This window comes from Corapipo altera, unplaced genomic scaffold, assembly GCF_003945725.1.
Source record: "Corapipo altera isolate COAL_440 unplaced genomic scaffold, ASM394572v1 47, whole genome shotgun sequence".
Lineage (NCBI taxonomy): Eukaryota > Metazoa > Chordata > Aves > Passeriformes > Pipridae > Corapipo > Corapipo altera.
The window spans coordinates 7,704,076-7,725,120 of NW_020884897.1; the positions used below are offsets into that span (position 1 = coordinate 7,704,076).

The 21,045-nt window shown below is 40.7% G+C and overlaps 1 protein-coding gene across 1 annotated transcript; it reads right to left on the reverse strand.

Annotated features, from left to right (window-relative positions):
- Positions 1 to 251: 251 nt before the first annotated feature.
- On the reverse strand, positions 252 to 20,794 carry NOM1 (nucleolar protein with MIF4G domain 1). The gene is made up of 12 exons (XM_027648423.1): positions 20,752 to 20,794; positions 14,666 to 15,738; positions 13,768 to 13,892; positions 12,647 to 12,842; positions 10,320 to 10,643; positions 9,702 to 9,812; positions 7,991 to 8,158; positions 7,285 to 7,406; positions 3,356 to 3,488; positions 2,854 to 2,985; positions 2,039 to 2,148; positions 252 to 1,184 (listed from the first exon to the last, which is right to left on the reverse strand). Exons 1-12 carry the CDS (start codon positions 20,792 to 20,794, stop codon positions 1,007 to 1,009), a joined length of 2,715 nt encoding a protein of 904 aa, XP_027504224.1. The 3' UTR covers positions 252 to 1,006.
- Positions 20,795 to 21,045: the final 251 nt, after the last annotated feature.

The window sequence follows — 21,045 nt, forward strand, 5'->3', positions numbered from 1 at the left end:
TACTGAACACCAGAGGCCAGCCTGCCTACAGAAATAGGGCCAACAGCTCCAACATAAGTAGATCATGTACATAGACACTGCAGACAATAAAGTACTTTCCCCTCCCCACCCAATTTAAGGTCATTCCTTTCCTGCCAGGCCAGCTCGAGTAAAACTAATACAAAAAGCACAGCATTTAGAAAAATGGCAGTTTAACGTGTAGTGGTAAGGTGACAAAAGAAACAAACCATTAACAGCGTGTTATACAGAAATGTACACCATTTATTTTAAACATCTGATTGGAAGATGTAAGCAATTTCTTAAAGAAGATGTTCTCTTATTAAATATTCATATTGATGATACTCTTTATCTTTTTTACACAAGTGATTAGGCAACTCCAATTCTAAAGGTGTGGAAAACAGGCTAAAAAAATGCAATAAAACTACACTGTGATGTCTGAACCCAATATAATTGGGCAAAGTCAGATCTTCAAGTCGCTTTACACCTTTGAATCCAACTGAAGATCTTTTTCCTGACCAAGAGTCAGGGAAACAATTCACAGAATTAGCAAATAACTTCCAACACTTTAAGAAAAAAGTTGATTTCTTCCCAAACCGACTCACCAGTACTTGTGCCATCTAGTGGCCCCTTTCTTTAGGCAAGTGCCTTTAGTTAAGGCTGCTTCTTTATTATTTATGGTGCCATTATTTTACAATTTCAAAAGGTTAGAATGTGCAGTGCAGAACACTGCTGTTGACTGAGAGTATCATGGAAGAGAAATTCATCCTCTTCTCCAGATACCAACTATCAACACAAAGCACTTGTACCAAAAAGGGACATGACAAAAATACATTTTCCCTTTCTTCAAAAAGGCCTTGTATCCCCTTCAATTAAACCTCTCACTAGTGTGTAGAGCAAAGTAATTATTTACATAAAAAAATGAATCCTTTAGAGTAAAATGGCCCTCCTCATTCTCAATTATTTGGATCTGAAATATTTTTCTGCATGTTTTATCAGAAAAACAGAACTATAGCTTCAATTTGGGTTCTTTTGCCTCCAAAGCCTTGGTTGCTAGTTCAACTCTTTCTTTTATCAAGCTAGCTTCTTCAGCACTCTTTTGGGCCTGTGCATGTTTCAGTAAGAAGTGGGTAAGGAAGAGTTTCAAGCCTTCCCGTAGCATTCCCAGTTTGGGGTTGTCTGATACCCTGTAAAGATACAGATAAAAAATATTATTTACTCTACTGCCATTTCAGAAGTTTCTTAATTTTCTTCATCTTCTTCAAATAGAGACATAGAAAAAACCCGACCTATAAAAGGAGCTTTATTGAAGAGGCTTTCAAATTACCAAGTCTGGTTTGGCAAACAGCCCAAACACTCAACATACAACTGGCCCTCAACAATAAAATAGAATACTGCAGCCTCAGACTTGCTTTATGTAAACAATTACATTACAGCAAAAAATGAGGCAAACACTGTGTTCAAACTTCCTTGTGTTAAAAGATCACCACCTAATTTCTTCTCGCTTCATGTGACATTGCAAGTCTTATCCACTCAAGTCCTAAGCATCTTCAAGGATGGAGATTTCCCAGCCTCTCCAGGCCACCCAGTCCCATATCAAAAATAAGATTTTTCAGACAGTGTTGATAAAAACCCCCAAAAGAAATCCCCCAAACCTTTCCCTCACTAGTACTACTTTATTTTTCCTTCTTAAGATACCTCCTAGCAATGACTGCTGGCAGAGTGAATCCCACTGCACACAGATGGTACAGCAACAGGGGAAGCAGGTAATTACAGAGCTCATGAAAATCCTTTCACCAACATGATACACTGAATATTTGAAAGCTTTAGTTTGTGTAACACTCGTTATGCTGCATCTCTGTCAGAGCCTGTGCCAACACACAAGTGATACACTTCCTGCACTCACCCAGGAGAGCTGACTTTTAAGGGATGGTTGATGTGTGGAAAAGGCACCGTGTAATTCCAAACAAAATAAGCAAACTTCTTATCTTCCTAATGACTCCCCAGCAAGGGTTCCCTGGAGATCTCTCTGATCACTTACCTCATAAAAATGTCAGTAAGTTCTTCAGCATCTGCTTTGATTAACAGTGTGCTTAATACTTGTCGCAAGAAACGGACTTTGGGTTTGTCTAGCTCACTGAATTCAATTACCTGGTAGGCAGAGGGAGAGAATTAGATTAATTCAAGTATTTCAAACAGCTGTCTTCTCTTCTAAATGAACAGCAAATGAGCAGCTCTTAGCACACCAACTGGCCTCTGCATATACTGAGTCTTGACTTTGGCACAGAAGAATTAGCTGAGAATGCTGCCTCCAAAAGCCAATCAATAAGGAAAGCAGAGAATCTTCTAAGGAATAGAAGTCTACTAGTACCAGAACACCACATGTAATCTATCAACTAGGTAAATACTTCATAAGTACCTAGGACAATCCATTTAATTGCCTGTTTAATTTCAACTATTCTTATAATAAGATTCTATGGACTTCCCATTCTGAAATCCAGATGCTCTGCAGATTTCCTTTCTTGTCTAATAAAAATCAACATCAGCTAAAAATCATAGCACAAAATCCACTGCTAAAGCCTGTTAATGAAGGAGCCTCAGTTCCAACTCTGGATACTCTAAAGAAAACAATCTTAAAACTGTAGATTTGCCTTGTATGCCTGGGTCACCACAGGTTCTCCTTTCCCCAAATGACAGCATTATTGTAATCAAATGGAATCATTTGCTAAGCTTAAAACAAATTTTGTCTTAGCATAAGCAGCTAAAGTACCATCTAGGTAAGAGAGAAAACACACCTTCCACAGAACTAGAAAAAGGAAGGAAAACAAAGAAAGATTTGGAAAGAGACACACCAACCTTGAGAACTGAAAGTGGCAGTGACTTTGTCCTTATTAAGTGAGCCAACAGTGAAACCAAGTTGGAGATGGCAGCAGCTGACAGGTTTTCTAAGTCTCTGATTTTGTCCCAAATACTGAACTGAAATGTCACCTAGGGGTCAAAGGTAAAAAAAAAAAATCCTACAAATCAAGCAGCTGTTTAAATGAGTAACAACATAACAAACCTTTTGACCTTCTATTCTTTACGAGCCCTCTGTTAATTAACAGAAATGCTTGATCAGACTGTTCCAATTCTTTTAAAATGCATGAAACAGAAGAAAGCAAACCTTCTGCAGTAGTCATTTTATTTCCTACTCATATCTGACCACAAGTATGCCTTCCTGACTGCACAGCTATACCAGCAGAATTTTTCCCTGGGATCAAGATCCTAACAGGCACACATCCATCCTCAGGTATTTAATAACTGTCTTCCTAACCACAGTCATGACACTAAACCAAAGAAGGAATAGATTTTTCTTTACCTGAAATCGTCTTTCATATCCACAAAACTTGTTAGCCAAAAATGCATAGAAGGGGTTAAATGTCTTCTCCTGTAAGCAGCAGTACAGGACGACATGAACTATTTCTCTCTCCTGCTGATCTTTCAGTCCAAGCCTAAAATTTAGCAAGAGAATGAGAATCATTTAGTAAGGAAAAAATTACTGATGCAAAGTAAGACCTACAGTCGACATCTGAGAGTAATACTTTAAAAAAACCCTCCAAACATCACATTAAATTTTACTTGTTATAAAGTTCTTATGAAGCTTTTAAAATACTGAATGGACTCAAAAATTTAGGACTGTGAGCTAAACCAATATCCTGGTATGGCAATGTGGAAATGCTACAGTATTATGGGTGTTAAAGGAATGGCTGCAAGAGCAAGACCTTAACAGACAGAAGTGGAATGATGCAAGTGTAAGCACTCCCTGGGGGAAGGAAAGGTAGCCCATTCCATGTTTGTAGCTCTCCATGAACTAAAATAGAGGAGAGGGCACAGTTACTATGGTTGTGCCTTTGAGCAGAGCAGTAGGACTGCAGCAAATGCTGCTGCACAGATACCACTACAAAGGTTAAACAGTGGAACAAGAACTGTAGGGCCCCATTGCTGTTATCTCACACTTGTACCTATGGCCATGGGAGGAAAAACAGCCTTTGGATTCACTGTAAGCCTGTCTGGAGAAACACATCCAGGGTGCTTCACTTCCGTGGTACTTAGCAGGGATAAGAAAATATTCTAAGATGTTTTTCCTACTTAGTTGGTGATATGAATTTTTTTAATCTGTAGGTCAACTCCATCATACTTGAAATCCATTTTTGTTTGATAGCAGCCTAAGAGGATGCAGTCAGTGATTTCAAAGCACCTTAGAAAAAAGCCTGAAGAAAACGGTATCTATGAGTACTTATGTTGGCTGCCTCTGTATGAAGGCCAAGCACTGAACAGCCTTCCAGTCTAAAGGAGGGCTGAGACACTTTGGCAGGGAATTGTAACTAACTGGCAATGCACCTGGTCTGTGAATTATATGATTTAACTTCCAGGGCTGCCAAATGCTTGGCAGCATTAAAACCAATTAAAATGAAAAATGCTTCGTATTATAATCTGAAAAATATCAAACAAAATTCTTCTCATTGCTTCAAGCTCAAGTTTCACATGGCATTAGTACAACTCAAGTATACTTTCTAACCAGGTTTGACTCCACTGGAACTTGCCTGCAGAGTAGTTTGTCATTGCTTGATTCTACTACCCCTCGTTTGTATACACCTCCAGACATCTGCATTGCATTTGATCACAGACACACCAGATTAACAGAGAAAAATACTGTTTTGGCTCAGCCAAAACTCCACAGAATTTAAGGTTTTACAATAGGAAAATCTGTGATGATTTCTAGGCTGATTGCTAATGAGCAGTGAAAACTCAGAAGTCTGCTTCTCCAAAAGAGACCATCACTGTGAGTGCTGTGTCTGTGATATAACTCACCTGCTCCCTCATCTGCCAAGTTCCGTCTGATTTTAGTACAGAGCAACTAAAAGGGCTTTTTACCAATATACAGGTTTTCACTGGACATGCTTTTAATAGATGACTCGTGAAGTTACACTGTAATTACTAACTTGGTACACTCTCTTTTTCCTTCTTTATCATCACTTCTATCATAACTTGCTTATTTAGGAAATACTCATGTTGCCAGACAGTTGTAACCAAGTAACAACACTTGGATATTCAGTTTTGTTCTTACCTTCACTTTTTCATAGAACTATGAGTATTGTATCTTTTCAGACCTAGCATTCCTAAGTATTTAAATTTGAAGAGTCTGGACTGTCTTTCACTGCTGAGCTTCACCATAAACCTGTACAGATTTCATAAACCCAATAATATCTGATAAAGAATCTGCAACCAACCTCACCAATTAAATCATTCATGAGTTACAGTATTCCCACAGACTTGTATGTGTTGATTGCTTTAAGAATTTCCCACCATTAAATGGGATAACTGCCTCTGAAGTAGGTTATTTACTGCCAGCAGAAACCTGCCTCTAAGTGGGTTAGTTGTCACCAGCTGAAGTCCAAGACTATCACTGCCTTCAGATCAAAATTAGCAATTCTCAAACCCACCTTTTAAAAGTCAGCTCAAATTATTTCAGTAGATACAATCACTTCCATAGATACTCGCTATCCTGAATTACACAGCCCACTACAACAGGATAAGTGAGTCTCTTAAAAAGTGTTAATATCTTCTGCGATTCAAAGTCTCTCACATTTCTTATCTCTATCAAATAACTTTTAAAACTGCCTCTCCATCGAACTGAAGCAGCATTCACTTCCTCTCCTGAGTGAAACTGTGGGTGTGAAGGAGGCGTGGCCTTTCAAGCTCATGAAGAAGATCAAGTCTCTCTCTCTCTCCTCTTTGTCTCCAGTGATTTCCCAACCCTCCCTTTACATTGATTCCTCTGCAATCACAAGCTGAGCCACTTCAGGGAACTGTTCTGTCTTCAAACTAATTACTTTCATTTGCAGTAAGGAGGAGAAGGACTAGCAAAACTATAGCAGCCTGGATTTTAAATAGTTTAAATCATCCTTTAGCCACACCTCAACTCTGCCAGCAGACCTAGCAGAAGGTCAATCAACAAGAACAGTTAAAATACTTCTTTATATGCTCTTCCTCATGAGACTGACATCAAACATATGAATATAAATTCCCATACACTCTGAAACACATGTTCACATTGAAATTAATTCCTTCACTGACAGTTCTGTGTACTTTCCACTATACTCTGCCAGATGTGGGCAGATTAGGGAATTCCCCTCTCAGAGTTTGCTGTACAAAATCCTTACCAACACACACCAGGCAATTTGCAGAGGGTTTTTCTGCCAAGCCTGTATGTATTCAGAGTTGTGTACTAGTTTAAATAGTACAGATGAGAGTCAAACCCAATTTGCAAATTGAGCTACCGGGTCTTGGCAAGAACTGCAGCAGCAGCAGCTAATTTCTTTTAATTGAACAGGCCATATTAAGATATTGGAATGACTCCATCACAGTCTTAAATCCAAGCTGTGTTTTGCAGAAGTGGCATTTAATCAAATATTAGTTGACTTTATTACAAAGTCTGTTTTGGTTTGGTAAGCAAATTAAATAATTGCATGCCACCCTGGCAAAACAATTCCTTTGAATTACAAGGCTGTGACAGAAAAGTTCAGACCTGATCTCTCCCTTTGCACTTACTTAATATTCTTACAATTAATATTCTGAAAAAAACACAAAGAATAAGTTAGTTTGAGCTTTTCCCTGATCACATCTTGTTCTAAAGAGCTGTTTGCCAACTGGTAAGGAAACTGGTCTTAATGTGAAATGTGACCCTGGAGCAAAGCCAAAGCTAATAAATTCTGCAAGAGGGAAGTGGAGGTACTAGAACACTATCAGGTCATGCAAGTATGGGCAGAGCCCTACAAGATGGCTTAACAAGGTGGCAAGAAGTCAAGGAAGTGGCAGAAGTACAGAAACCACGGAAATCCCGCTACAAAACCAAGAGATGTTCTGCAGGATCTTTTGGTCCGTCTCTGTAAGGGAATAAACCTGCAACAGCCTTCCATCCACTGGACTGGGACACAGCTCCAATGCAAAAAGACACAGGCTCCTTATGCCAAAAGATGCTGTAAATCACAGTTATAGCAGTGAGTGACAAGAACAGGGGCTACACCTCTCCTCTGACTGCCAGTCAGTTCTGCCTGCCCCCATTAGCCCTTATAACAGGGTTTTGGTCCCTTCTCCTACCCTTTCACCCTACATGGATCCCTAGCTATTCACTTCTTTTAATTGTATTATCAATTAAATGCTCTTAAGCCCATTTAATGCTATTTTTCCAACCCATTCAGTTCTATTTTTAGTTCTGGGTTGTCTTCTGTTCTAGTCTGTACTTACTTGAGCAGCTTTTCAAAGGCATCCATGAAGTCTTCGCTTGTCATCAAGACACAAAAAATACTTCTCCTGATATCAGTGTTCATTCTCTGCTTCCGAGCAAGCTCCATTATCTTTGAACTCACCTGAAAATAAGGTTATATGCTATTATAGTTATGAATTATGCTTGATTTAAGAAAGCTACTTCTGTGCAGCCTTGAATAATACCACTAATGAAGCTCTCCAGTAAACTATGAATCAGCAATCCAAAGGTCCTGAGCTTTTGTCCAGAGGCACGGGCATCATCAGGAGCTTTTTCAAATATGGAAATACATTTTAATCCATTTTAATTGTGCCAATCATTTTTTAAGATGTGCTTCTCTGATGTAAGTCACCATGACCATCTCACCACATTACTTTTAGAATCAGCTTGGATATATGCCACAGACAGACAACACTACTAGCAAATTCACTTCTAAATCAAGTCTCTTCTTTCACTTTTGCAATTCCACAGGATAAGAAACAGCAAGCTATACCAAAATATTTGTAGTAACAGCTTTTGTGAAGTGTACCAGTACATTTTAAAAAACATAACAGCAGAATTTACAGCCTTACAAGTGCCCGTGAAAGTTTTTTTGGTGGGCTCTGAAATGAACTTATTCACCTGTATGAAGAACCTTCAAAAGATCACAAACACTTGAGACTTGTAACTAGCACTGCCTGGATTTACCTTTCCTAAATGCAGTTTTTGCTGAGTCCTGCTGTTTGTATCACTGATCATTGGTGCTCCACTCCAGGATGACCCCACGATCCACCACCGACCAACCTGATCGGCACTGAGCAGAGATTCCAGGGAGACGCGGAGCTGAGTGTCTCTTCCCGGACCACTGCTGCGAACCTGGAGTAACAAAACACAAACAAAAACCAACACAAAAGCTTTCATTTCATAGAATCATAGAATTGACTGGGTTGGAAAAGACCTCCGAGATCATCGAGTCCAACCCTTGGTCCAAATCCAGTCCATTTACTAGATCATGGCACTCAGTGCCACGTCCAATCTGCGTTTAAAAACCTCCAGGGATGGTGAATCCACCACCTCTCTGGGCAGCCCATTCCAATGCCTGATTACTCTCTCTGTAAAGAATTTTCTCCTGATATCCAACTTAAATTTCCCCTGGTGGAGCTTAAGCCCGTGCCCCCTTGTCCTATTGCTGAGTGCCTGAGAGAAGAGACCAACCCCCACCTGGCTAGAACTTCCCTTCAGGTAGTTATAGACAGTGACAAGGTCACCTCTGAGCCTCCTCTTCTCCAGGCTAAACAACCCCAGCTCCCTCAGCCTCTCCCCATAGGACTTATGCTCCAGTCCCTTCACCAGCCTTGTTGCTGTTGAAACATTTTTTTTTTAAAAGAAAACAGCAAATATTTTAATTACTTAAAATTACTTTTAAACAAATACTTTAAACAGGTAAGTTCATCTCCATAAAGGTCTTCCCATGTTTCCTGCCCAATCTTTGTTTCAGTCAGCAGCCTGAAGAGGATTTACAAGCTTCCCACATGCTGTAATTTTTGAAATTCAGAAAGTTGGCTAAATCTACATGTAGAAGCTCTTGATATTTTTTTCATTTTAAAAAGGAGATAATAAATTAAAAAGTAGCCATCTTCCAATCACAAAATTTGACTGGAATTCCGACAATGCTGATACCGATGATTTACAGCACCTTACAATCTGGTCACGGTTTTCCTTTTGAACACTTGGGATTAAATAAAATGACACAAGAAACTGCCTTAAGTTCTGTACAGTTCAAATAACAAAAATGTTAAAATCTTTGAACAAAATAAGAATTTTCAACAAAAGAGTCTAGAAGTGTATCAGGAGGATCATGAAAATTTAAGAGAGGAAATTCTACAAACTAGGTTACCTAGCTTGTTTTTGTCTGGCCTATTATCCTAATATGCACATCCAGCACTTATAAATTACTTTCATCCCTTTTATACTGGGTTGTTCTAGACAAACTGCCCTCTGTCACAAAAAAAACCAAAACCCAAAACCAAGAAGAAAGAACATCCAGCTTTTCTGAAGTGTTAGACTTCCAAAATAATTCTGGTGAAGCAAGGAGCAGGTGTGTGCATCCAAAACCAGAATCTGTCATATTGACTTGTTTCTTTTACACAGTCATTAAACATCTAACAATCTTTTTCATATACCTTTTATAGGACTTTGTGGCAAAGTCTTTGGCTAAGTATTTATGTCCTTTCTCAAACTGTCCTGCCAAAGGCTGGACAAGGAGATAACAGTTAATGATATAAGAAGTGATTTCTATCCACCAGTTTCAGACTGTTAAATGAATTAAAATACTACAGTCCATCAAGCCAACATACAATACAGATAATTTCTCCTGGTTTAAGGATAACTGGGCTACACATGCCAAGAAAGTTCTCACCAGTGTTCTTTGCAACTTGCGGAGTCTTTCGACTGGCTCAGGATCATAACCAGGGATCTTCCGCATGTCATTATTCCTTAGTGCCAACATAGTCTCCAGCATAAAACGAACCTATCGGGAAAAGAAATGTTCCTGTGGGTTATGTGCTGTGGGTTTATTAAATACAGTAGAGAGTGTACTTTGAAATTACAACTCTGTGAGAATAAGCAGCTCAGCTGGAAACAAAGGTTTTAGATTGCGTGAATACAAATGGATGTTTAATTCAACCCCTATTATATTAATTTGTGTACAAGCTTCAACTCAAAGCTTAATCTGTCAAACACCACGTCTCAGTGACCATTTTTTGAAGTGTACGAAGTATCATCAAACAGAAGCCCTGTCCACTGCATAAGACATAAAACAGTGCTGTGTCACCATCACAAGCATTTTGGTGTCTGTGTCCTAACAGAGCAAGACAGAAAAGAAGAATGCAAATAAATGAATGCAACAACCAAACGCTAATGGTAATTTAGAACATAAGTAGAACATAGCAGAAAATATTTTTCTAATTTAAGTAACGTATCCAGGTACTTATTAAAGTCTATTGAGATGATAAAATCCTTAAAAACACACACATACCCTAGTCTGATCCTGGAATTTCTTCTCTGCTGTGCTTGCTTTCCTCTGGGCTTCGGTAATCAGTTCCTTTAAAGCCAGTGCATCATCTTTTCTTAAGGAAAAGCCCACGTTTTTCAGAAGAAACAAAATCAGCTCAATCTCTTTTTCAGTGAAAGTGCTAACAAGCTTTTTCAGAATATCAAAGATCAGCAGGCAATGAACCACATGGAAGTTATAGAGATGAGCAATCAAGGCAAGCAGATTTTCACATTCTTTCCCTTCAGCATCACTTTTACAGAGTTCATCAAATTTCTTCACCACAGCTTCCAAAAAGTGAGCACCGACCTGGCAATAATTCCATTAAAGGGAGAAAAAAAAAGTCCAGCAGTTAACTGTAAGTAGATTTTACAGACATCTGTAAAACATTTATTTTTGGGTCACTGCCACTGTTAATTTTAAAGAAATATTGTTGCTCCTTTCAACCATTATGGATGTTCTAAATTTGCATGCACAAACATCTAAGTGGTGTGATGTTTTCAAAGAAGTTTATGTTATTTACACTTCATATATAACATCCAGTTGTCTTTTAAAGCCTGTGCAAGAAAAACATGTTATAAATTTACAGTACACATACATCAGCATTTGTTTACATAATTTTCATGGACAGATATAAGCAACTTTCCAGCTGTCAGGCTAGCATGCTGCTACTGCTAGTCATTCATCCAGTAAAAGCTGTATATCAAAACCCAAACACATCACTGAGTTCAGCATTCCAGAACAAAATCCTTAACAGAAGGATAGAAAATAATATTGTGAAACAACCCCCAAAATACCAAATTTTCACAGCTTAGGCTGATTTTGAAATGGGGATAATTCTTAGCCATTTGTCAATGATACAGTTTAGAAAAGAAATTTTGGAATCTCTGTATTTCTGAAGAGAGGGCTCATGCTCAAGACTGGAATTAGAAAGCATACCAAAACATTGCTGCTAAACAAGACTCTACCCATTATTATGGTGCTAAAATCTGCTGACTGTTCTTATGAAAACCAGGAGTCTCAGCAGCAGCACTGACTTGCATTACAAGCCTTGACTAGCTCAGGTTTTAACTATCCAATGACTGCACAAATGTATAAAGACAGCTACTGGAATCTCAACTTCTGCATTGCTCAACCTAATCTTCAATCCAGCCGTACCATCACACTTTCATGTAATGCATATTCTACATTTATTTTACAGAAAAAATAATGGTGTTTTATAGTAAACTTAAATACTTCAGTCTTGGATTCAAAGGTGCTGTGTAACCAAGCCAGTGGTACAGAACACAGTTTGGATATCATCTACCTATTTCTGACACCTATTAGTATATCTGTATCTAAACCTCACCACCAGGTATTTTGTAAAGTTTCAACTTTGAGAAGATTTTGATTCTGTTCTTAATACAGCTTTGTAGTATTATATTATATTTCCAGTCAGAACTGCCATTCAAGCAGAAGAGTGACAAAATAAAAGTTTAGCTTCAAGGCTGCACGGAGAGAGCTCCTGTTAATTGCATCCATCTGATATTTAATAGGGTTTCAGAGCCAGCATTCAGGCCACTATATGACAAACCCAAGAACTTGCATCCATACACCTTTTGCATTGAGATGTAGAAAAAAAAAGTGTAATTTGATGGGAACATGGTGCTGAAGCATCTCAGTTCCCTGACAGACATTTAATTGAAATTAGCTAAAATCTTTGACATCAGTAGCTTCAGCATTTCCCTAACAGTAAGCAAGAGAGATTTTATCTCAATTATTCATCAGGCTTAAAAACACAAAAGAAAACTCCCCCCAAAACTACCATGCTTTTTGAATTTTTTTATATTCCGGAGCATTATTATACCTACTTAATTCCACTGATGATTTGGGTTAGAAAAGAACTTTTTTCCACCAATGTAAAAGGGCTTCTGTAACTGTAACACTTTTCTTATCTGGATACACATAATTCAAAATCAATACCCTCACATACCCAAGAGAATAGAAATGGATTAGTGCAATTGAAGGGGGGAGAATTTGAAGTTTAAAAATTTTTGGTTCCTGGATGCAGAAAGATTTTGATGATAAAATGGTGGTTTTAAAGCTGACCAGTGGTAAATCATGGAGGAAATAAAATCAGACAAAGCAACAGACTTGGACCCTTTCACTTGTGGACACCTTGCAAATAAGCTACAATTATTGATGAAACTCAACTAAAGATGCTTTTTAGTGACACGCATTTAAAAATGACACGGAAATCAAAACAAAACATCAAGGAAAACACTCTACATTGTGTATTATTAAACAAAATTAGTGCCAGACACAAGAATTACCTCAATTCCTACATTGTGATGAAGAATGCTAACCAAAAGGACATGCTCCATCACCAATCTCGTAGGCATGGCAACCGCAGTGACACAGGCGTTCATGAGAATATCTGTCAGAGTGTCATTCATGTCCTTTCTGCTGTTGGCCATGTAGAGCTCCTCCATCTGTCCACTAATGGAGGACAAGTTTGGTTCACTCAACCTATGCAGAAACAAAATCCGCTGTTCACTTTCTCTTCTCTTTACACAGTTCCACAATTTTGAGTTTACCCAGCAAACAACAATTCTTTTTAGAGAAATTAGAGTGGCTTAAGAAAAGATTGAAGATTGAAAAGATGACTGGAAGGAGTCTTTTGTATTTTTCTGTGTTCATTAAACTAAAAAAGTAATATATTTAATTCTGGTGTAGCTTTTTAAAAAATATTTACATGTAAAAACACATTAGCAGCACTTATAAAGCACTGTCAGTGTGCTTACTGTCACACTGAACAGATTTATTAAGAAAACACACTGTGCTTAGCAGTTGTAACTATAGCACATCACAGAAGAAATTAACTACGTAAATAATTCCTACTGTAACATATAAGGTGTATCAAATTTTGAATGACTGAACAAACTCTAGTCTGCATTTTACAGATAAGAGATAAAATGCCATTAGATTTCTTATTTAAAAAATACTCTAAAATTAAAATGAATGTTAATTATTTTTTCTGTTCTGAAGGACTTGAATTTAGAAAGTGTTGCTCCTTCTCAGTCAAAGTGCTGGAGAAATGTAATAATTTAAAAAAAGAAAACAGAGGTTTTTTTGGGAGGGAGTTAAAGCTCACACTGAGGGTTTTTTGTAAGCATATTCCAACTGACAGTGAATTATACCTACCACTTGCAGGCAACTGCTGTGTGGAATTCTGCCCAATCTTAAATTTATTTTCTAGATTTTTCAATGTCTATAATGACTAATTTTGAAGAATTTATATCAACACAGATAATTATTCTTAACAATAGCAGACATGATTGCCAACTTAAAATCAGCTTGTGGAGAGAAAAGTCACATCCTTGTCACTTGGCTTTGACTGATGAGCACTGTCACACTGAACCAGAAAGATTAACAACTTTCCTTATTACATTACCTATTAATGAGGCCATTCACCATTTTCTTCAGTCTTCCCAATTCTTCTCTTTTCTTGTCATCTAGTGTCTCCTGAGCTCTCCTTACTTGAGGGGGAACATACTTTGTAGCACTGTGATTATGACTCTTACCAGGAAAAGAAGAAAATAAGATACCAGATGAAACCAGGATCTTAAATACTTGAACACCAACATACATTTCTATCTAAGATTAATATACCGAAATTAAAGATAAATCTTACTATCTAATAACCAACGCCAAAGGAACAAAATATAGAAAAGAAGCAGGCAAGAAGTTACCCTTTATGACCAACTTGACAGCAGGAAAGCCCCTCTTCCCTATACATGAAATCTTCTTTAAGTTATGGTTACTAAAACCTGACATCCTATGTTTTCCCCAGGTTTTATCAGTGACAGTTTAGGTTAGTGCCATGAGGGCTGTGTGACCTCCTCTCCTCCACTCATGCTACAAGAACTAACACAGGCAGGACCTCTGGGATCATTTAGAAGTAACACTTCGGTGTGTGACAGATGCTAATTTTAACACAAGCTGTCTTTGCCCACAGCAGAAGCGCTTAAGGATATTCTCATACTCTAAAGCCAGAGTAGTTCCAGATCCCATGTGTCCTAGGTATTACCTGCCACCATCCTGACTTGGGGTGGTGTCTATCAGCTCTCCATGTCTATCAGCTGTCCCTAGGTCTTGGCAGACCTCTCAAGTCAACACTGCTGCTGGGCCAGGTGCGGTTTTGAACCAGGACAACACTTCACGTGGCCCGACTGGACAGCAAACACCTGTGCTTTACAGAGGCGATGTAACTCTGCTCTGTGTTCTGGTCGCCGCATGTCCTTTGAGCAGCAGGTTTGTATTATCAGAGGCGAACATCCCACCTCTCCTACCTCATCCTCCTCTTCTTCCTCCTCCTGCTCCAGGGGCTCGCTGGCCTCTGGCTCCTCGCCGTCCTCGGGGGATGAGGACGAGCTCTCGCTCTCCCACTGTCCTTCCTCGTCATCCCCCTCGGAGGGGGCTGAGGCGTCTTCCTCATCCTCCTCATCATCCTTCACTTCCTCCTCCTCCTCCTCATCTTCCTCGTCCCCCTCCGGCTTCGGCGGGCGCTCTCGCGGCCTTGGCTTGGTTTCCTTCTCCTTTCCCTCCTCCTCCTCCTCGTCGCTGCTCTCGCACAGCCTGCTGAGCCCGGCCCGGGTGCCCAGGGCTCCCAGCACGTATCCCAGCCCGTCCCGCAGGAAACTCTGCGGTACCCGCTCTGCCGCGGGCCCCTCCTGCTTCCTGCGCCGCTTCCCGAGCCCCAGCTGCCGCTCCAGCCGACGGATCTCCTTCTCCTCCTCCTCGTTGGCCTCCAGCAGGGCCCGTTTCCGCGCCGAGGCGGCGGCGGCGGCCGAGGGGGCCGAAAGGGCTGTCGATGTCGGTGCCGACACCGGACCCGGCCGCTGCTTCCCGGCGGCGGGCGAGGTCGGGGCTGCGGGGCGGGCGGCAGGAACCGGCTTGGCTGGAGCATGTTTAGCCGGAGCGGGCTTGACCGGAGCGGGCTTGGCCGGAGCGGGTTTAGCAGAATACGGCTTGGCAGGAGCAGGCTTGTCCGGGTCGGCGGAAGCCTCCACCAACTCCCCGCGTTGGAGTCGTCGCCGTCGGCTCCGCTTGAGCCTGCGCTTCTCCTTCCTGGCGTCCCGACGGCTCCTGCGGCTCTGCCTCTCCGAGTCCCTCAGCAGGGCCAGCGGGGGCTGGTCGCCGGCCGCCTGCACGAAGTCGTGCACCGCCTGCCGCAGCCGGTCCAGCTTGCCGCCGCGGCGGGCGCGGGCAGCCCCCGGCCGCCTCATCCCCTTCGTGCCGCCCGCCGCCACGCCGCGCCTGGGCGCCGCCATCTTGGGGCAGGGCCGCACCGCCTCTTCCGCCGCGCGGCCGCCATGGCGGGCACAGCGCCCCCTGTTGGGCGGTGCCTCAGGCGGCCCCAGCTCTGAAGGGAAGGGACCGTTGTGACCTCACACCAGTAGAGATCCTCCCTTTTGTGCATATATGTATTTAAGAATTCCAGAGTCAATTAAGTTGGAAAAGACTTTCGAGATCGTCGAGTCCAACCTATGACCGAACACGACCATGTCAACTAGACCGTGACACTGAGTGCCCTGTCCAGTCTTTCCTTAAACGCCTCCAGGGACAGTGTCTCCACCACCTCCCTGGGCAGCCCGTTCCAATGTCTAATCACCCTTTCTGTGAAGAAATTCTTCCTAATGTCCAACCTAAACCTCCCCTGGCACAGCTTGAGACTCTCATCCTGTCAGTGGTTGCCTGAGAGAAGAGACCGACCCCCACCTGGCTACAACCTGTCAGGCAGTTGTTGGATAAGGTCACCCCGAGCCTCCTTTTCTCCAGGCTAAACACCCCCAGCTCCCTCAGCTGCTCCTCACAGGACATGTGCTCCAGACCCTTCCCCAGTTCCATTGCCCTTCTCTGGACACGCTCCAGAAAGAAAACATAAGGCTTGTCTATCTATCTTCTTACGCCAGGGACTGGAACAATTTGTCTCTCACAGCCCTGGCTGTGGTCACAAGGCCCCCACTGGGCACGAGGCTCTTGCTGACGCTGCTGGAGGTGCTGAGACGCACCAGAATCCCGGCCTCTCCTCCACCTGCCCAGACCCACATTTTAAGCCCCTTCCAACCCTGCCAGGTGTCTCTTCCTGAGCGTGCCAGAGACAACGTCCACGCTCTCTGTGGAAGTGCTGGCTGCTCTTGGGACATTTCCATCTGCAGCAGGGTGCAGGATAAGTGTCCCTGCCACAGGGATGTATCCTCCCCACTCTGCACAGCCAGTGACAACTTGTCTGTCGTCTATGTGATCAGCAGGAATTAAATGTCCCACAGAGGTTTGCTGTTGTCAGCAGGAAAACCAATTGGTTGGTCTTATTTTTAGTCTCTTTGCTGTGCTCCGGGGTTATGCAGCCTGCTGGGTGTGTGTCGGTTCCAGTCATGTCTGGCAGATGCCTGGAGTTTCTTAAAACACTGAATTTCCCCCAGTTTCATCAAAAACTGGGCAGAGGAAAGAATTTCTCGGCTGAAAAAAGTGCCACCACATGAGCTTAGACCTCAGCAGACACCAGAAAAACATAACTGAAAGCCAGCACATATGACCCAGTTTCAGAAAAAGGTTTGGTCTTGAATCTCCTGTAGGGACCAAATCCATAGGAAGTCAGGCTTCATTTTGTTTGTCGTTGTTGCAATTCATTTTGTTCGTCCTCTCTTGGACAATGAAGTACTGCACAGGACTTATATTTTACCTGAAAATTTAATATGGCTTTATTACTCTGAAGATTAGTTGTGTCTTTCTATGCATTTTTCCATATTCTCTGATTACATCATATGTCCTAGATGACCCATGCCTCAGAAATCTAGCCTTCTCAAGGGTGATGCATAATGAATCTTTCACCCTCAGTGACAAGATTCGTTGCATTGATTTGTCAAGGCATTCCCTTTGCTACATTTTAAACTATATATTATACTGTAATTTATTGCCGGGCCACTCTTTATTCATGCACAGATGGCTCCATGCATTTTGCATCTTATTTATAGATTTATTGATAACAGTAATCCAGCAGCATGCCAGAATGCAAGATAAATACAGCTGAATATAATTTGAGAAAATATTAGGTGCTTTTAAAACTTTGAGATTTGCATCTTCCTTCTGTCTCATCATGTAATTTGTCATTTGGGGCAACAGAGCTTTCCAATAATGCAAAATTTCATGTATCTTCAAAGAGAGAAAATGCCAATATTTGCCTTCTTCAGTGCTTCATGTCACAAAGCAAAATATGAAAAACATGTATTTTGCTGAGCTCCATAATCCCCAATTTGAGTGAAAATGGGCATGCTACTTTTGCAAAAAAATACACAAATAGAATTATTATTATCTCCTAATAAACTAATCCTGCATTCAAATCTAATGATGCCATATCAAAACAAATACAACAAATATTTCAGAGACTATCCCAGAATATTGTGGTTTATTATTTTATATTTACCAATTTGGCTTCGAGTACCTGGTAAATACAATCTTCTTAGGATCTAAAATGTGAATAAATTAGAAACTCCTGCCAATGACTCTTCCAAATTTCCTATGTCGTCTAAATATCAGAAAAGGGAGGAAACACAGTTTCCATTTTACACATTTCACATTTAGGTCTCCGCATCATATGGGCATCACTTACCAAATAGGAATTCAGAATCGAGGGAACATTTTGTAATTGTTCCTTGTTTTGACAGTGATCCCACAGCAAAGAACAAGCCACAAGGGCAGGTTTCACATTTACAATGAATTTGAGCATAATGGCACAATTCACTGGAAATGAGAGTTCGTACAGAATTGTTGCTTCCTGCTGAGATAATCTTTGCTAACAGATTTCCTTTCCTATTAAATTATATTCAGGGATTATTATTTCTCACCCCTCAGCAGAATGAGTGGAATACAATTGCTGTCTGCTATTGTCTCCTGGTCACCTCCCACATGCCATGAAAATGTGATTTAGTGACTACATAATGCACATAGGTAGATTCTGGCTCTTTTGTAATTTGCAGCTATTGAGAATGTTCATCGCCACAGGAAGTATCAAAGCAGCACCAGAAAGACTGAGCTCATAAAGGTTGTTCTTTGTTCTTATCAATTGAGAAAATAGCCTGATTCATGTAAGAATATGGCTTTAAATCCAAAGCCTTTTTTGGCTCTGCAGACTAAAAATTTCATGCCAGAATGAATTTATTCCAGCCAGTGAGAGCCTCAGAACTGTGCAAGTTGCTTGAAGAGTCTACTGTGAGTCTCTAGCACAGCACATACTTGAGGTACTGCTTCCCTCCATGTCATACTGTCACCACTGGGATCAGCAGAACTGAAATTTGGTCTGCTGGGAAAGATTGTCTGTGAAAGGATACTTTTCCTCTGGAAAACATTTTCCAGAGTCTCAAGGCAGTGTAAAGTTGTTGGCTCTCAGATGTGCTTCAGTCCTATTTCAGGAGATATTTGTAGATGATGAAAGCGATTTCCTTAGTGTTTTGAAGATACATCCCTGTTGCTTAGAATCTTGGTGGGTTTTTTTGTTTTGAGGTGGTTTCCCCCCGCCCCAGGGTCTATGTGCTAAGCAATTTCTGAAATCTTGGTCTTTAAACAGCTTAAGTGAGTCATGATGAAAACCAACTACACCAAGAGTCTAGAAAAATGTCTGGGACTTTCTCCCACAATTTTCACTGTCTTTGTACCTGATCTTGGGCTGCTCATTTATCTTCTCTATGCTGCTTTTGTAACAACAAAATGAGTTATCTTCCATAATTCTGAGACACAAATATATCCTCCTGTATCTCCAGGTTTGTCTGCTGAAAAGTTGCCACCCACAGCACCTACCCTTGAGGGGCTTATTACCTCCTTTGTGGGGCTGCCCCAACAGATTTGCTGACCAAAAGCTGTTTTTTGAGTTTTTCATGTAATTGTTCTCTTTTAATCCCCTAAATCAATGTCCCTTCAGTCCATGCTCACTGGTGACACTCATTAAGAGAGATCTACGTTAGTCTAAAATAATTTAGGCTGTTTGATTGAGAAAAAATAGGAAGTAACCATATGAATATCTCAAAAGGGGATGTCTGTAGCTCCCCCCTCCCCTCCAAAAAAAGAAGCAGCTGGAAGTGGAAACCTCAGATGGCAAAACTCGAGCAGGGAGAAGATGTGTTCACCGATTTTAATCATTAATATCTTTTAGTTCATTGGAAGGAAGGAGTGGGTACTGAAGGTTATTTAGATAAATGATCCAAAAGACAAGCATAAAAAAGACAGATATGCTGAGTGAAAGCAGAAACCCATTTCCCCAATCCATTAGCATTTTTAGTTTTAAACTATAAGGAGATTATCTAATACGTGACACAAGGATGACTGAAAAAATGCAATCTCATTACTTTATTGTTATTAAAAGGAAAAGGTAGGTTGCAACTAAAATGAGCTTTTAAATTAGTGTTTTGTGCACATCACAGTTTAAAAAAACACAATTGTAAATCAAAATAGTACCATTGATCAGAGTCTCACATTACAGCACTTTGCATTTCCTGCATGAAATTTATATAATCAAAGCTTCTGTGCCAAGAAATGTCTCTGGGAGACTTAACTATGTGCTAAGCACTGACCTTATCTAAAGAACACTTTTATTTCCATTTAAAAGGCAGTTTTCATCAAAAAAGCTGTAAACACATACCAAGGGACATTTCCTTTTCTCTCTGTTCCTTCTCCTTTGTTCTTAATTGCTTTGCTTTAATATACCAATTGTAGTTCTGTTCCCTGAAGGTTATTTGTTATTAGCTATTTCTTCGATTCTGACAAGGCAACTTTAGAAAAAGAATACTTGGAGATAGCAGTGACACTCTGGAGTAAATACTTGTGAATGGCTGAACTCAACAAATTTCCTAAAATAAACAGTTACTGTTACTTTGTTAAAATCACCTTTTACCTGCCCATTTATCTGCAAAAGTGGAAACACTGGCAAGAGTAAGTGCTGTGCCACTGACACAGGAGCAGTTGCACCAGTAGTGCAGTGCAGTGTTACTGTTCATCCCACTGCTAACACTGTCTGTTTTATACAGAATGTAAGGTGATTGCTCTCAGGGACAACTTCCAGCAGGTTTTTCAGTTCAGTGAGGTGCTCCTAGCTGTTAACAAGAGCCTTACTGCTTAAAAAAAGAACTTGAAAGTTTTTCCTGAAGGCTTTTTTAAACGGGCAAAAATATGATACGTGTGTGAGTCAAATAGAATGCAGTCTTTGTAGGTCTTTCCAGGATGACAGCAAGCTTTGGATCTGGTAACTTGTGCTGAAACTATGGTATCAATTTATACATATTGGTTGCCATTCTACATCTTAATCTCACTTCCTGTAATGCATTATGTTATTATGTATAATATAGTACTAATTTCATATACAGTTCCTGTTAGGAGCTCTACTTACCTGACCACAAGCAGAGTGCAGCAGTGGAGTGTGCCTGCTCCATTCTAGCTACAGACCATTCTCTCAGAGTACTTTGAAATAGCCACATGGATTTAAGCCTGACAGACAAGATAGAGATCTTCCTTAGTTTGGGTACGTCTACAGCAGAGCCAGTCACCTTGCTCTCTGTTTACAGTCAAATGGAGAGAAATAATGATTTATAGAGGAAAAAAACTCATCTGGGGCTTCTCAATCAGGATGGTCAGTGCCTTATACTCCATAACTCAATGGTTAAAAGGCAGCCTTGCATGACTG

Coding starts and splice junctions, on each gene's coding strand:
- NOM1 (XM_027648423.1), bottom strand. CDS start 20,794: ATGGAGCAGGCACACTCCACTGCTGCACTCTGCTTGTGGTCAG. Junction 13,893..14,665: donor AGGAAGAAGAGGAGGATGAG/GTAGGAGAGGTG, acceptor TTTCCTGGTAAG/AGTCATAATCACAGTGCTAC. Junction 12,843..13,767: donor GTGAATGGCCTCATTAATAG/GTAATGTAATAA, acceptor GTTTCTGCATAG/GTTGAGTGAACCAAACTTGT.